This window comes from Callospermophilus lateralis, chromosome 13, assembly GCF_048772815.1.
Source record: "Callospermophilus lateralis isolate mCalLat2 chromosome 13, mCalLat2.hap1, whole genome shotgun sequence".
NCBI classification, from domain to species: Eukaryota; Metazoa; Chordata; class Mammalia; order Rodentia; family Sciuridae; genus Callospermophilus; species Callospermophilus lateralis.
Window position 1 is genome coordinate 70,066,473 of NC_135317.1, and position 16,251 is coordinate 70,082,723.

At 33.7% G+C, this 16,251-nt stretch overlaps 1 protein-coding gene across 2 annotated transcripts in view; it reads right to left on the reverse strand.

Moving 5' to 3' along the window:
- Positions 1-16,251, reverse strand: part of Rps6kc1 (ribosomal protein S6 kinase C1) — a 196,616-nt gene that overhangs the window by 78,387 nt on the left and 101,978 nt on the right. For both annotated transcript variants that reach the window (XM_076831739.1, XM_076831738.1), the window contains exon 8: positions 8,057-8,149. In XM_076831739.1, coding sequence (XP_076687854.1) covers positions 8,057-8,149 — 93 coding nt within the window. The remainder of the gene's footprint in view (positions 1-8,056; positions 8,150-16,251) is intronic.

The window sequence follows — 16,251 nt, forward strand, 5'->3', positions numbered from 1 at the left end:
TCCTCCTCCCCTACTTTCTCTCTCTTTCTGTCAGTTTTGCCAGAGGTTTGACAATTTTATTGCTCTTTGCAGAGAACCAGCTTTGTGTTTCACTGATTTATTTTCTATTTTTATTTACAATTTCATTGATTTCTGTTCTCACCTTTATTTCATTCTTTCTACTTGTTGTGGGCCCACCTGAGTTAAGATCTTAGATTATTGATTGAGACTTTCACTCTTTTCTGATATAAGCATTTAGTGCTATAAATTTCTCTCAGCATTGATACAACTGTCCCCTAAATTTTCAGATGTTCTGCCTTTGTTTCATTCTACTGTGAGCATTTAAATTGACTTTGAGACTTCCTCTTTGACTCATTGATTATATAGAAGTATACTGTTTAGTTTCTAAGTATTTGGAAAATTTCTGTTTTCTTTCTGTTACTAATAATTTAATTCAGAGAATATGCTCTGTATAATTTCAGTTCTTTCAGATTTGTTGAGGTTTATTTTTTGACCCTTGGGGAGGAAATGGCCTATCGTTTTTGTTTTGTTTTACTGTTGTTGTTATTTTTAGAAATACATGACAGTAGGGTGTATTTTGACATATTATACTTACAGGGTACAACCCATTATGATTTTGATTCCATCCTTTTAGTTGAACATGATGTGGACTTACACTGGTCATTTGTTCATGTATGAGTATAGGAAGGTTATGAGCAATTCTTCTACTGGCTGTCCTATTCCCATCCCTTCTCCCTTCCCTTCAGTCTCCTTTATCTAATCCAATGAACTGCCTACATGTTCCATAGGCACTTGAAGAGAATGTGTATTCTGCTATTGATGGATAGAGTGTACTATAAAAGCCAGTTAAATCTTGTTGTTCCATGTTATTGTTGGGTTCTTACATAACTTGGTTTTCTGTTCTATCGACTGTTGAGAAAGTGTTGAAGTACCCAGTTATAATTGGAGATTTGCCTATTTCTCCTTTCAGTTCTATCAGTTTTTGCTTTACATTGTTTATGACTCTGATGTTTGGCATATATATATTTAGCACTGTTATGTCTTCTCAGAGGGTTGATCCTTTTATCATTATATAATGTTCCTCTCCATCTCTGTTAATTTCCTTTGCTCTAAAGCATTCTATATCCAATATTAAAATAGCTATTCATGTTTTATTTTGATTTTTGTTTCCATGATATGCCATTTTCCTCCTTTTTTGCTTTCAATCTAGTATAATTTATTTTTAAAGCCAGTTTCTTGTAGAAACCATAGAGTTGAACTGTATTTTTAATCCACTCTGCCAATGTCTTCAATAGGTATGTTTAGATCATTTATATTTAGTATAATCAATGATGTGTTAAGGCTTAAGTTTCCATTTTACTTTTTTGTTTGGATTTTTATTTCCCCCTATTGTTTCTCCTATCTTCCTATGAGTCACTTGAATATTTTTTTAGAATTCCATTTTTTTTTAGAATTCCCATATATTTTATCTATAACATTTGTATCTTCTTGTAAAGCTATTTTTAGTGGTTTCTCAAGTATTATAAAAACACACATAAGTAACTAGATTACTGATATCATTATTTCATCATTTCAAGTGAAACATGAAAAACTTAACCTCTCTTTATGTGTCTTTACTTACCCTCACTTATAGTTATCTTAAATATTTTGTCTACACACATTTAGAATTGTACCAGATAGTAGTATAATTTTTGTTTCAACTATAAAATATTATTTACAAGGTGAAGGAAGGGAAGTCTACTAGTGTATTTACTCATACTGTACCCTTTCCATTGTTCTTTTTTATCTTCCTAATGTTCCAAAATTCCAGCTTTTATCATTTCCTTTATATTTAGAAAACTTACTTCATTACTCTTTTATAACAAGTTTAACAGTAACATATTCTCTTTCTGCATCTGAGTATGCCCTGATTTCCCGTGCATTCCTGAAAAAATATTTTCACAGTATATAAACTTCTGGGTGAAGAGTTCTTTCAGCATTTAAAAAATGTTGTACATAAGGGCACGATGGTGCACACCCATAATCCCAGCAGTTCGGGAGGCTGAGGCAGGAGGACCCCAAGTTCAAAGCCAGCATCAGCAAAAGCAAGACACTAAGTAACTCAGTGAGATCCTGTATCTAAATTATCTAAATAAAAAATACAAAATTAGGCTGGGGATGTAGCTCAGTGGTCAAGTATCCCCAAGTTCAATCTCCAGTACCAAAAAAAAAAAAAAATTGTTGTGCCATTTATAGCCCTCCATAGTAGTTAATGAAAAATTCACTGTCATTTTTACTTATTCCCTACAACTCAGGTGTTTTTTCTCTCAATTTTTATTTTTTTTTTTTTGGTCATTCATTTTTAAAAGTATGATTATGGGGCTGGGGTTGTGGCTCAGTGGCAGAGCGCTTGCCTAGCAAATGTGAGGCACTGGGTTCGAATCTCAGCACCTCATATAAAATAATAAATAATAAAGATCCATCAACAACTAAAAAAAAATATTTAAAAAGGGGGAGGACTGGAGTTGTGGCTCAGCCATACAGTGCTTGCCTAGCACATTTGAGGCCCTGGGTTTGATCCTCAGCACCACATAAAAATAAAAAAATAAAATAAATGTATTGTGTCCATCTACAACTAAAAAATAAATATTAAAAAAAAAGTATGGCTATGATGGGCCTTGCCATGAATTTCTTTGGGGTTCACTCAACTTCCTAAATCTGTAGTATTGTTCCCCAAACACTTTTCAGTGGAGGCACTCTTTGTCTTCTTTATTTGTAAGCCCAATGGCACAATTATTAGCTCTTTTGATTTAGTCTCACATGTTTCTCAGTCTCTATTGATTTTTCCCCCAGTCTATTTTCTCTCTACTCACATTGGACAACTTTTTACTATTCTATCTTTAACATCACTGACACTTTCTCCTCTGTCCTATTCATTCTGCTATTGAGCCCACTGAGATATTTTTATTTTTTCTTTCTTATTGTATTTTTCAGTTCTAAAATTTACATTTTGCTTTTCTTATATCTTCTATTTCTTTTCTGAGACTTTCTTTTTTTTTGGTTTTTTGTACATTTGTAATCAGAGAAGCACTTTTATGTTGATATATAACATAATAATTCTAAAATCTGTCATTTCAATGTTTATATCTGTTGATTACCTTTCTCATTCAAGTTAAGATAGTCCTAGTTCTTGTATGACAAGGGGCTTTTAATGGAAACCTGGACATTTTGGCATTATGTTATTAGATTCAAGATCTTATTTAAGCTAGGAGTGGTAGCACACCCTGAGCATCTTATCAAGACTCTGTCTTCCTTGCTGATGAAAGAAAGGGTTTAAAAAAAACTCATTACTTCCAGGCAGGAATGGAAGTTTAGGTTCCCCATTCAGCCTTCACGGATATGGGAAAGAGTAAAGTGAGACTCCTGGTTACTGCTGGGTAAGGATAGGGGTTCAGGCCTTTACTGATAAAACCCTGTCGGGAAAGGACAGAGTTGTCTTGTTACACTAGCTCCTCATATGGCCTCCAATGAAACTAAGTGCAAGTGGCTTCACTGCCACTGGGCAACGATGAGAGTCCTGAATCTCCACTAGGCTCCCTCTAACACTGCCAAAGCAAAGGGGTTGGGGCAACTTGCTATATCCTGACAGAGAGTGAAGTCTAGCAGTTCCACTTGGCCTTTGTTAGGAGTGGAAATACAGCCACAGTTTTTATGTGGTACTGGTCTAGAATAGAGCAGTTATTGTTTATTGTTTCAGTAAAAGATTTCTGTCTTGCTAAGCTTTGGCTAGAAAGAACAGACTTCTGTTAGGGTGTTTTGTTTTGTTATGTTTTGTCTGCACCTGTTGGCTTTTCCAAGTTGACCATTTCTCCAAATCCAATCTGGAATGTATGAAGAAAAAATTAAAAAACAAAAACAAAAACAGAAAACTCCTCACCACGTAGTTTGGGTTACTAGCCAATCTTCCTTCCTCTCTCCACTTTTCAGTTTTCTTATGGTTGTTTTTCTATACCATATCCAAAGCTTGTAGCTGTACTTAGCAGGGGGAATATGGAAAAGGATCTCTACTCTGTTTCTCCAAAAGCTAAAGTCCAACATATGTGACATGATTAAAGATAGTAGGTAATATTTTAGCCACAATTTTTAGATGAAATACAAAGAGGAACCCTTTAGGGTTGATTGTTCAACCCAATGTTCCTTCAATAAGCAACTATCCAAATATTGATGCAACTGAGTTCCCAGTGAGGACATATATTATCAAAGAGGGTATTACTTAGGAACCTTTAAAAAAGTAAGTATCAATATTTCAACATCTATTCAGTTTGAACAATCTCCACAAATTTTCTCAGTCATATTTTATGATTTCTCAATCATATTTTCCAGTGGCACATCAATCTAAAAATTCTGCCTAACAGATGAAGTTGAAAAGCCATCCTGATTACAAAATGCCAAGGCACTTCACCTAATAAATACTGATGAGTTTACAAAGTGACATCTTCTTTTAAAATGATTTGCAAAGCATCCTGTTTAAATTGTTTTCACAGAGTAGCAATGAATTTGGACAATCTAGTCACACACTCTTCATGGTCTTCCATGTGAACACTATACACACACTCATACTCTGGCAACCCCTAAACCAGAAGCATTAACAAGCCATAAGGGGACAAATCTTGGTACTGCTACCCTGATGTTCAAGTCAAGAGTTTCCCTTAGCCTTTGTTTTTTCTTAAAACATCTTTTAATTTACAGGAAATTGCAACAATAGGACAAAGAGTCCCATTTACCCCTGCCCAGTTTTTCCCAATGGGGACATCTTCTATAGCTATAATACAATATAAAAACCAGGAGAGTGACATTGATACATTACTGTTAACTGGACTATGGGCTTCTTTATCCTTTTTATAGACAGGTTATATAACAACAAACTTTGTCAGAAACACTCTCAGCTTTTGAGCATTATACTACCAAATTACCAAATCACACTTTTAACTCAAGTGCAAATTATCTATATTCACACAATTCTTATACAATACAAACATACACACGTCCCATATATTCACCTCTTTCCTCACATGTTTGCATGCATGTGCTCACATACTCACTCCCTCCCCCACCCCGTTTCACACACACCCAACAAAGGACTACATCTAAACATGCCAAAACTTACACGAAAATAAAAGTAATCCCTCTTCTTCATCCTACCATAGTCCTTCTATTTTCCCTGGGTATTGTTACAATGAAGAGCATTTATAAATGAATCTAAGGGCTAAAGGAAATCTTTAAAAGTTATTTAGGGTAAAAATCCATCCAATGCTTAAATATCCTCTACAACATCCCCACCAGATTCTTCAGTCCTTACTTGAATCTAATGATAGAAACCCCATAAAACCTAAAGGAATCCAGTCTGCCTTCAGTCAAGATACTAATTCTTAAAAGGTATTTCTAATCATGAGCCAAATTTGTTTCTCTGGGGCTCGTAACTCCTTGACTCTCGTCTCGTGGAGGATTTTAACAAGCAAGCTTCTCCCCTGTTGGCCTGAGACACTCCTCGCTTGCACCTGTTGCTCCCACACAATTAATATTCCCTTTCACCCTCTCACAGCTTAAATAAAGCATGACGGAGTTCCCCTATCCAGGAAAGCCTTCAAAATTTTAAATATCATACATGTTTTTATCTGGTTAAATCTCCTCTGGTTCTTCAGCTGTTGTTCCTGTGATATGATTTTGAAGGCTTTCACTAGCCTGATCATTCTTACAACTGAATGCACAGGAGCTTATTTACATTCCAAGACCCACAATGCTTAACTTCCTTGTTATAACTATGTTAATGAGGTGTTTTATGATCCTAATTATGGAACAGAAAACCACCGACTTCTCTTTGAATACTAAACCAACATACAGCTATGGAACTCTGTCCCCCTGGGTAAGACACCTACTGAGCAGTCAGTTTGTAGACTGGTACTAGGTAGCACTCTCACATTATACCAGTAGGTGTCACTCTACATATATTTTAAATTGTTTCAATTTTGATGCACTCGTTCAACGAATATTTATGGAATGCCCATTATGTGCCACATATGATTCCAGGTACGAGGATATAGATGAGAACAGGAAAACACAATCTTTTTCTAATGGAACTTATAGTCTAGATGTTAATGAATAAGTCTGCTTATTTACTTTTTGATGAAAGTCTGTAAAATCCTATTCCTAATACAGTTCAATGGAGAACTGCATTTTCCTAAGTCAAAATAACTCATAAAAAGCAAGTACTATATGAAACAGAATGAGAGAAATTATGCTCTGTGGGAGCTAGATTTATGTATCCTGTGCATTTTCTAGACTTCTAAATTTATTCAACACTTCTCTTATAAACTTCAAGTTTCTAAAACCACAATCTAACGTATTCTTCAGTATAATAGGGAGAAATTTACCTTGAGTAATAACTCAATTTAAAAAAAAAAATCTATCTACTCATATTTTTATAAGTAAACACTGTGTTGTAAATTTTAAGATTATTTGCAAAGACACAAATTTCCTTATCTCCCCTTAGAAAATGTCACCTGCCAAATACCAAAAACAATGCCCAGGTAAACAAGGTAAAGACAGTAACAAATTATGCTACTGCATAGAATTTAGGAATTCCTCCACTGTGGAGTTCTTGGGCAAACCTGTGAGACTCATTGCTTTTAGCAGAACTTCAGGAGAACTTGAAGCTTACAGCAAAGCAATGAAAGGTCACTGTGTCAAAAGGAACAAATCCAATTGAGGGGGCAGCCACTGCACAGCAAGAAAGTAGACTTGTCTGCACAGACATCCAAGAACCTAGCAACTAGCCAATTACTATTTTTTCTATATACTCTCAAACAGAATATCCTCCGCACTAAAAAGGCTAGAGAAATATTTCAGACACTTAAACAAAAAAGAAAGGAAAGGAAAAGTCCCGCTACTTAGAATTCTCTAAATTCAAACTTCAGGCATATAAACTTCTTTGAGTAAAATGATCCTTATAAGAATAAAACACTCAGTTTTATTAAATATCTGACTTAATGTTTCCTTTGGAATTATACAAATTATTAATTATTATCTAAATTGCTTAAGATATATTGTATGTATATCATTCAACTTTAACATGGCAACACATGTACACTTTAGAACACAGAAGTACTTGAACATTAAGTTACAAATGAACACAAAGATACTTCAGAAAAGATGCTCAGCAGTGAAAAAGATCTAGATTAATTTATACCTTAATGTTAAATAAGGCATTTTCTTTTACTTTGATGGTCAAATATATTTTAAAGACTGCTTATTGTCTATAGTCTTTAAATTATACTTATAAACTATTTGACAGACCCATTATTAATATTTGACATATCTGAGTTGTCACAAAACTTGCATGTGTTAGTTCAGTATTTTTATTCTAAATATAAAAATGTGTGTGAATATGTAGCTGCACATGTGGGTATGTATAAGGGATTTAGTATACTGGAAAAGCAGTTTTGATAATCAACAGAATATAGAGGTTAGGATCCTAGCATTCCCCTAAATTAGCTATGTAACCTCTGAGCAAGTTACTTATTATGTCCTAATGTCAATTTCCACCAAAACACAAATAATAGGATTTTAAGAAGGATTAAGCATATCATCTTATGTAAAAATGCATATGGTCTGACACATAGTAGGTGCTCAATAAATGATGGTTATTCAGGAATGCCACTTTTCTTTTTGTCCATTTGAAAGACTATACTTAATTAGTTTGAAGAACTACTGACTTGCAAGTTTAACTAACACAAAGTACATCTTCCTGCTATAATAGTTTGAGAAAATAAAAACCCTTACTCAAGTGAATGCAACAAATATGCACCTTCTCCTTTTGCTCAAATATATTTTGCATGACCTTACATGAATTGCTTAGATAAAAGATTTTTCTCTTCTGCTTTTGTTATTTTAAAGTGCAGATGCATTTGAGTCATTTTCTCCTTTTGTTTCATATCCTTAAGATCCAAAGCTTCAAAGACAGAATGTCAGCATGCAGTCGATTTATGACTGAACTCTTGAAGAGACACTGAAGAATTACCTTGTCAATCACCCCAAGGACTCTGAAGGCCTTCAGCTCCTCGGCAGGGCTCCTTAGGTTCCAAGGGGGCCTTGAACTTAGTGATCCTGGAGGCTAATGGAAGATATCAAAGATTATACATCAATCAGGGAGGTACTTGAAGGAAGACTGCCTGCTGAAGCAAATGCCAGGCCAAAGGAAACTAAATTTATCATAAATCAGAAGGGAAAGATAAAAGGAGGAAGTTTCTGTTTGTCTGTAATGTAAAATAAAAAAATAAAAAATAAAGAAAATCAAAAAGAAAAAGGAAGAAAAAAGTTACAAGTAAATAAGTCATAACACTGAAAACAAAATTTTAAAAAGAAAATTAATGAGCTGATATAATTTCTAGAGCAGTAACTCAATTTAAGACTGCATAGTTAAAAAAAAAAGACTATATAGTTATCATAAACCTTTTTAACAACTGGAGAACTGGGTTAACAATCAATTGCAACCTTATATTTACCCCAGGTTGATCCAGGTTGATCAACAATAATTTAGAAGAATAGAACTAAAAAACAACAAATTAACAAATAAACTTGGAAAAGGAGGAATACAACCATTCTTTCCCAGCATGAAAATATAGTCCTTTAATAGTACTTGATAAATATACATCATATGTTTTTTTTAAAACTATTTTTTTTAATATTTATTTTTTAGTTATCGGTGGTCACAACATCTTTGTTTGTATGTGGTGCTGAGGATCGAACCCGGACCGCACACATGCCAGGCGAGTGCGCTATCACTTGAGCCACATCCCCAGCCCTACATCATATGTTTTAAGAGGAACTGGCAGATTCAAATTCAACCAGAAAAATTACCAACAATGATGAAACATTAAGAATATCTATCATATAAGCAATAATTATTAGATCTGAGGTTAAAAGATGATTGACAGGAGAAAGAAAATTTTCTTAAATATTTTAGTATCTGTGATGTGGAAAACAGCTTGTTAGCTACAAAAAAAGATCAGTTAATACAGAAAGGGGATACTTCAGTACAGCACACAATAACCCTAACCCTAACTTTCACCTATTACTTTCAGTTTTTCTCTTTCAGTAAAATAAGCCATTCAGGTTAGAAAAACTCTAAGCAAACCTCCGTTTAGAGTTTACAACCACAAAGTACTGCTTGCTATATTCATCCTTACATTAAAATGGTGATGCTGCAAAGGATGACAGGAGACACTTAGAGTGAGTGTCCTTAGAGTGGATCTTATTATTACCAAAAATCTATTAGAATACAGAGGAGACATTTTGACCCATGAGTGAGTAGAAGACAAAATCCCCTGATTCATGCACATCATGATTAGCGAATTGCTGATACCATCTTAAATACTTCAAGCTGCTGTCTATATAACTACAGAGAGCTCCCTGTGAACAGGAAATGTCATCTGCATCTTCATTTTCACAGTGCCTAGCACATTGCTAGTTCTTGGTTAGTTGAAATGAGTAAGGAACAGCACAAATGAGAAGGAGGAAAAGAGGAGAGAAGCTAGGGAAGAAGGCAGCCTGGATAAATTGTCATTTACAACTGGGAAAACTACCACCTGTGACATTTTCTGAAAGCAGCAATTCTAGTTGCTTTCAATGTGTTTGTTTTTATTTTGTTGTTTGGCTTAGCAATTCCATGTTAATTTCAGGGTATCTGACATGGTAACATTTGGGGAAAAAAATAGACTTCTTATTTTTTAAATACACTTGAGAAAGCTGATGATAGTGGCAACTGGAGTGGATAATAATAATCTTTAAGCTGATTTAATTTAGACTGCTTAGATATGTTTCAAAAATATTTATTTGATATCTCACTTCATAGGGTATTGAGCTAAATGTCATTAAAATCAAAACTCTCTCTAAAAGCTAAAAATCTAAAGGGAATTTTTTAAGAACATAAAAATGTTGATCAAGATATTTTAATGTTGTGTATATATACAGACATATAGCAGAAACTGTCTCTTCTAATTTAACTTATATTGTATTATTTCATCTTTATCCCTCCTCCCACCCTGAATATGGTACTTTCAGGAAGTTAGTATCATAATCCCCACTTTATAGATTAGAAAAAGGGAATGGTATAATGTTTGTTCATGGTCAGAAAAGATAGTGGAAGATCCTAGAAACTCAAACCCTTTACTCTATTGCTTACAGTCTTTCTACTACACAAAAATACAACTTCCTCTGCTACATTAACAAGAAAGAGTAAGTACTGCTTATAATTCTGACAAAATGAATAAAAGGGAAAAGTTATGGGGATAAAAGAATTCTTTAAAATATAGTCCATCCATTTATTGTCTGAAAATATAGCCAAATGCCTTCATGGCCAGACTCGGCAATTAGCAAGACCCTCAGCAAGTTAGCAAGAGACCCTGTCTGCAAATAAAAAATAAAAGAACTGGGGATGTAACTGAGTGATAAAATACCTTGAGTTCAATCCCCAGTACCAAAAAGAAAAAAAAAAAAATCCTTATCTTCTATGTATACTTTCTTATTCATTGATATTATTGGATTTTCCAGTTTCCATAGAAGTACTTGGATTACTTTCAGCAATATCAATAGCAAAGAAAGCAGACTACAAAAATCTCAACTGTATCTTTCAACAAATAATTACTCTACACCCACTATGTGCAACATAACTATAAAGGATATAAATCACCAAAAAACATGAATGGCCCCTAACTCAAGAAGTTCATAATTTATTTAACAAGACAAAAACATTAAAAGTAAATAAAACATTCTTCTAAAACACAGGACCACAAAGATAAGTCATTAGTTAGTAGATAATAACCTGTGTTCTCAGAAAGAAGTCAGACTAAAGATGATTTTAAGTGCTGTGTGGAAATTAAGTTAGGAAACGAACAGTATATATAAAATTGAAAGGCCACTGGCCTGTTGGTGGGGGAGGGAAATTTGTTCAAACTAGAGAACAGAAAAAATAAAATTCCATACTTAGGGTCAGTTTTTACAAGTCTTGAATGCCAAGAGTCTAGACCATATTCTCCAGAGTCTAGATAAGTCTTTGTATGAGAAACAACCCAATGAAAACAGTGATTTAGGAGGTTACTTTTGCAAAGATGAGAATATAACAGAAAAAGACCAAAGGCAAAGAAGTGATCATTAAATCTCTCTTTCTACTTTAAACCTCTATAAAAGTTACATCAGAGAAATGAACAGAGAACACCATGAAATAAAATCATCAATAAAAAAATCTCATATTTCTTATATATAACATTTAAATTGGGTAAAATCCCACAGATCTATGCCTTCTTCAGATGGCAAAAGGAAACATAAATCCACAGAATTTTAAGAACAGAAAGAGACTTTAGAGATCAAGTTAAACATTCTCAGTTTCTTTTTTTTTCCCCCAGATGAGAAAACTGAGAAGTAGCAAAGTAAAACCATCTAAAATGATAAAACTAGGCAATAGATAAGAGGGGATTAAAAGATCATCATTAGGGGTAACTTCAGCTCCTTTTTTAAAAAGGAGACAGTGAAATTCTAGGCAACGTGGCTGATTTCCTTGATGACAAAGATAAAAATTTTCACTTATATTTACTAGCCACTATAGCAGATGATGTCTAGAGAAGAAAGCTTGGTTGCATCCATCTACACCAGGACTAAAGATGGGCACAAAAAGGAGAGAGACAAGAAGGGACAATGATCCAACAACCTTCAAAACCAGAAATGCTAAGATACACCACTCAACTGGCCAAGCCCAGGGCCAGGACCCAGTCAATCCAGGCTCTGTCTCACAACTCTTCTCACTACAGTGCTCTTTACAGCCACTACCTGTGGACTACAGTCCCCACATTACTTAAACCTACTTAGTATTCCAGTTGTACATTCTCTAAACTTTTTCACTTGTCATTCCTTACTGTCAGTAAGCACTGCTCTACTCCTACCTCTTCCTTGGTGCAATACCTTCCCAAACTTTAATGTGTAAAGGACTGAATTCAAATGAAGATTCTGATTCAGTAGGTCTGGGTGGGAACTTGATATTCTGCATTTCCCAGAAGTTTCCCAGTGATGGTGATGCTTCTGGTTCACCAACCCCATTTGAAATAGGGCTAAGCACTCCTCTCCTCAAATAATCAGAGGGAATAGCCATTATTGTGGGAGAGGAGTACAAAAATAAGTAAGAGCAAAAGGAAAGCACTGTCAAAAAAAAAAGTATCAGAAACCAAATTCTAAGTATCAGGAACCAGAATTCCTGAACTTGGCTTCTTCCATAGATTTTGGGCTTTGCAAAGACTTTCTTGGGCAACCTACTAAACCTAATATCCAACCTCCCAAGCCTGACTTGGACCACATTCCACGCCTGACCCTTAACTGCAGCTCTATTACTGATTTACATCCCAACTGCCATCTCTGCTTAGCCAGTGTCTCACTGAGGATGAAACAATAACTGAAATGGAAAAATACCTTTGAGACATTATTATAGCAGCTGTGCTCAAAATCTACAAAATATTAAGAAAGTCATGTGGATGAGGTTGTGGCTCAGCAGTAGAACACTGGCCTAGCACAAACAAGGCCCTGAGTTCCATCCTTAGAACCACATTAAATAAGTAAATAAATAAACAAACAAACGAATGAATAAAGGTATTGTATACAGCTACAACTAAAAATAAATAAATAAATATAAAAAAGGAAAGTCATATATCCTATGTATTAATGTTCATTCACACTTTGTAACTGCATGATAAAAATGTATGTGCACTTTAGAAGCTACACAATCTTTATGTCCTAAATTTAGATCATTTACTGTCTTTTTCCAAACTTCATTGATCTTGAGTATAGAATTCCTACAACTAAAAATAGCAAAAATTCTATTTTGAACCTTTTCAAAGGAAATCCCCTTTCAATATTAATTCTTAACTCATTCAAAGTCATTTACAATTTTTTAAAAAGAAAGGGAAAAAAAATCTGTCTCCTTCAGTTAGGATTTCACCTTAACTTCAAACAAAGCTCATTTCCTTTTTATTTGAAACCTACTCCTTAAATTTTATTGAGGTCTATCAGTAACAAAGTAATGAAACAAAGAAAAAGGTAAAACAGTGCTTCTATTTCCTTTCTGTCCTTTGAGAAGGATATTAGCACAGAATTTTAGAACTTTAATATTTACCACACAAGTGTCTCTGAAGTTCAAAAAAGCAAAAGCTTAAGCCATCACAGAAAACTTGGGCACAGGGGGGGTCATTATTTAGACTACACCAAAGGGGAAAATGGTAATTAACAAAAATTATAAATGCCAAAAAGGATTCTTTTATTTTCCTAATCCACCAGGCTAGAAAGAAATGTTTGCCTATTGATTCAACAGAGAAATTATATCAACAGATAAATTATGAGCAGGTTAAGTCATTCACATCAATCCTCTCATTGTATTGGCTGAAATTCAGATCCAAAGATGGTTAATGAAGAAGAAATCAGGGTTGTGGCTCAGTGGTAGAGTGCTTGCCTTGCATGTGTGAGGCCCTGGGTTAGATCCTCAGCACCACATAAAAAACAAAATAAAGGTATTGTGTCCATCTACAACTAAAAAAGAAAAGTAAAAGAAGAAGAAATCATGAATTCACCAAGCTAATCATGAACCTCTGGAATTCATGTAACTTAAATCACAGATAAGAAAATAATCTAGCATGTTTCTGACCAATAGGGCCAGGATTAACAGAATAATATACAAAAGAGAGAATAAAAGCAAAAGCTTACCATAAAAGAAAAAATACCACACTTACTCTCCAGTAGTATCCTTGCCTAAGAAATAATAAAAAAAAAAAAATCCTACACACCAGATCACATTGAGTAGCTGCCCCCTTTTATCTTTTCTGAAACAATTTCCCATGATTCTACATGGCTCTTGCCATCTCTCTAACTTTTGTTTCAATTAGACATATTTATGTCTTCAATTATGCTATAAGGTTTGCAAGAGCAAACACTATGTATAGTTCCAAAGTATATCTAGATTGATGTGCACAGAAAGTCTAGCAGATGCTTAATGAATTAATATACAACCTTGTATGATCGGCTATCCTATATTAGATCTCCTTAACTTTATTTTCCTTAGAAGTTATGCTTACAGAAAAACTCTTTTTTATTTTATTTATTTATTTTTTTTTAGTTGTCAATAGACCTTTATTTTATTTATTTTACGTAGTGCTGAAAATTGAACTCAGGGCCTTACACATGCATTCTACAACTAAGCCACAATCCCTGCCCCCTTACGGGAAATTGTGACTAATAGATTTGATGGTCCTGTTCTTTAAGTCAAAACTGTAAGAAGACCTTATATATTTATTTGCCCAGGAAATTATGGCTCCATAGAAGTGACAATGGCAAACTCTAACAAGGATGCATAGGCAAAGATATTGAATGAATAACTATACGTAGAAAATTCACAGTTAATGTTAAGGGAGTTTGTATAATGTTTAAGAATATTTATATACAAGATGGGGTTAGTATAACAAATAAGTTTATAGACTCATGTTATTTAATGTTTTTATCAATGCCCTACAAAATAAAATCAAGAATATAAATATCAGGACTGCAAACAAGAAGGGCCACCAACCCCATGGAAAAAAAGGGAATTAAATTCAATTAATGTTTCAATGAATATTTAATTTAAAAAATAAAATTCAATAGTGAAAAGTTAAAGGATATAAACTTAATAATATTATCATTAAGACTACATTCATAGAGAACAGGAAAAAATTAACAAGTAGAACATAGAAGAGTCACAATAGTTCAAAAGCTGAAAATGAATCAGAAAAATAGATAACAATATTTAATATGCAATTATTATGTTAGGGTAACAAATATATTACTTTAGCTTGGATGTAATCTTTTTGTTTTATAATGAATAATCAAACACCATAAAAATTCTCAATATAATATCTTACACTAATAAGTACAATTTTAGTAACTGTACTTTTTCCATCTATAGTGATAATGGCACTTTAAAAAAAATCATACAGGAAATAAAAATGGCTCAAAAAATCAGCAGTAAAAAACAACAATGGTCCAATGAATCGAGGTTAAATATTGGGCTATTCTTAAACTAAAAAAATAGACATTTTTCTATCCCTAGCACCACCAAAGAAAAATGTTTTTGAGACATTTTATAATTTTTAAAAACTATATAAAACTAACGTGTGTGGAAAACAGTATACAAAAGCAGTGTATGAAGCAGATATTAAGAATGGGGCTAAAATTTATTAAACTAATCTGGATTATATCTGGTCTTTATGCTAGGTAGGCACAAAGCTTATCTAAGTTGTAGGTGGGTGGGTTAGGGAGGTACATCCATGTACAGAAGTATTTTTTTTTAAACTTCATTTAATCCTAATAACAACCCAGCAAGGAATAATTACTACCTTCATTGTTCAGATACAGAAACTGATGCCATCTTGCATTGACTCAAGTGGTAGAACTGTATATGAACAAGGTTACCTGCCCTTGGATCGATTAAAATATTATTATAAACTAAACACTTTTCCCCCAGAGGTGCTCTACCACTGAACAACATTCCCAGCCCTTTCTTACTTTTTTTTTTTTTTTTTTTTGAGACAGGCTGTCACTAAGTTACACAGACTGAATCAAATTTATGATGCTTCTGCCTCAGTCTCCCTAGCTGCTACGATTATAGATGTTCACTACAGCATCCCACCAGAAAATATAATCCTTAATTTGCATTACAAAAATTTAGTTTGATATAAAGAAAAAGCATACAGAAAAGTTTCTTCCAGAAATTTTTCAAGTCCAGGTAGATAAGAGATAAAAATCAATAATAAACCATATTTCTAATGTTTTAAGCATTTATCTGCCTTACACACAAGCCTACTAGTAGTCCCAAATAATCTAAATATTGCTTCTAGAATGACTACTTTACATCCGTGAACTATAGCAGATTCTCATAGGTCTTGTGAATAAAGTGACAGTTTTACCATGAATCAATAAAACTGTACAGGAACTGTATAAAAATCATAATTTAACTTTAAGAAGTTTAAATATAGTATGAATTGCTGTCATTTTATAGCTGGGGAGATTTAGGGTACCATTAAGGACTAATGAAGGGCGGAGAAAACAAGTCCTGTTTGGTTCTACTTTTGGTGATTTGCTATAATGCTTTTCCTTTCAACATTAACTTAAGAAAATTATTAATAAAATTCCAGAAACCAAAGTTCTCAA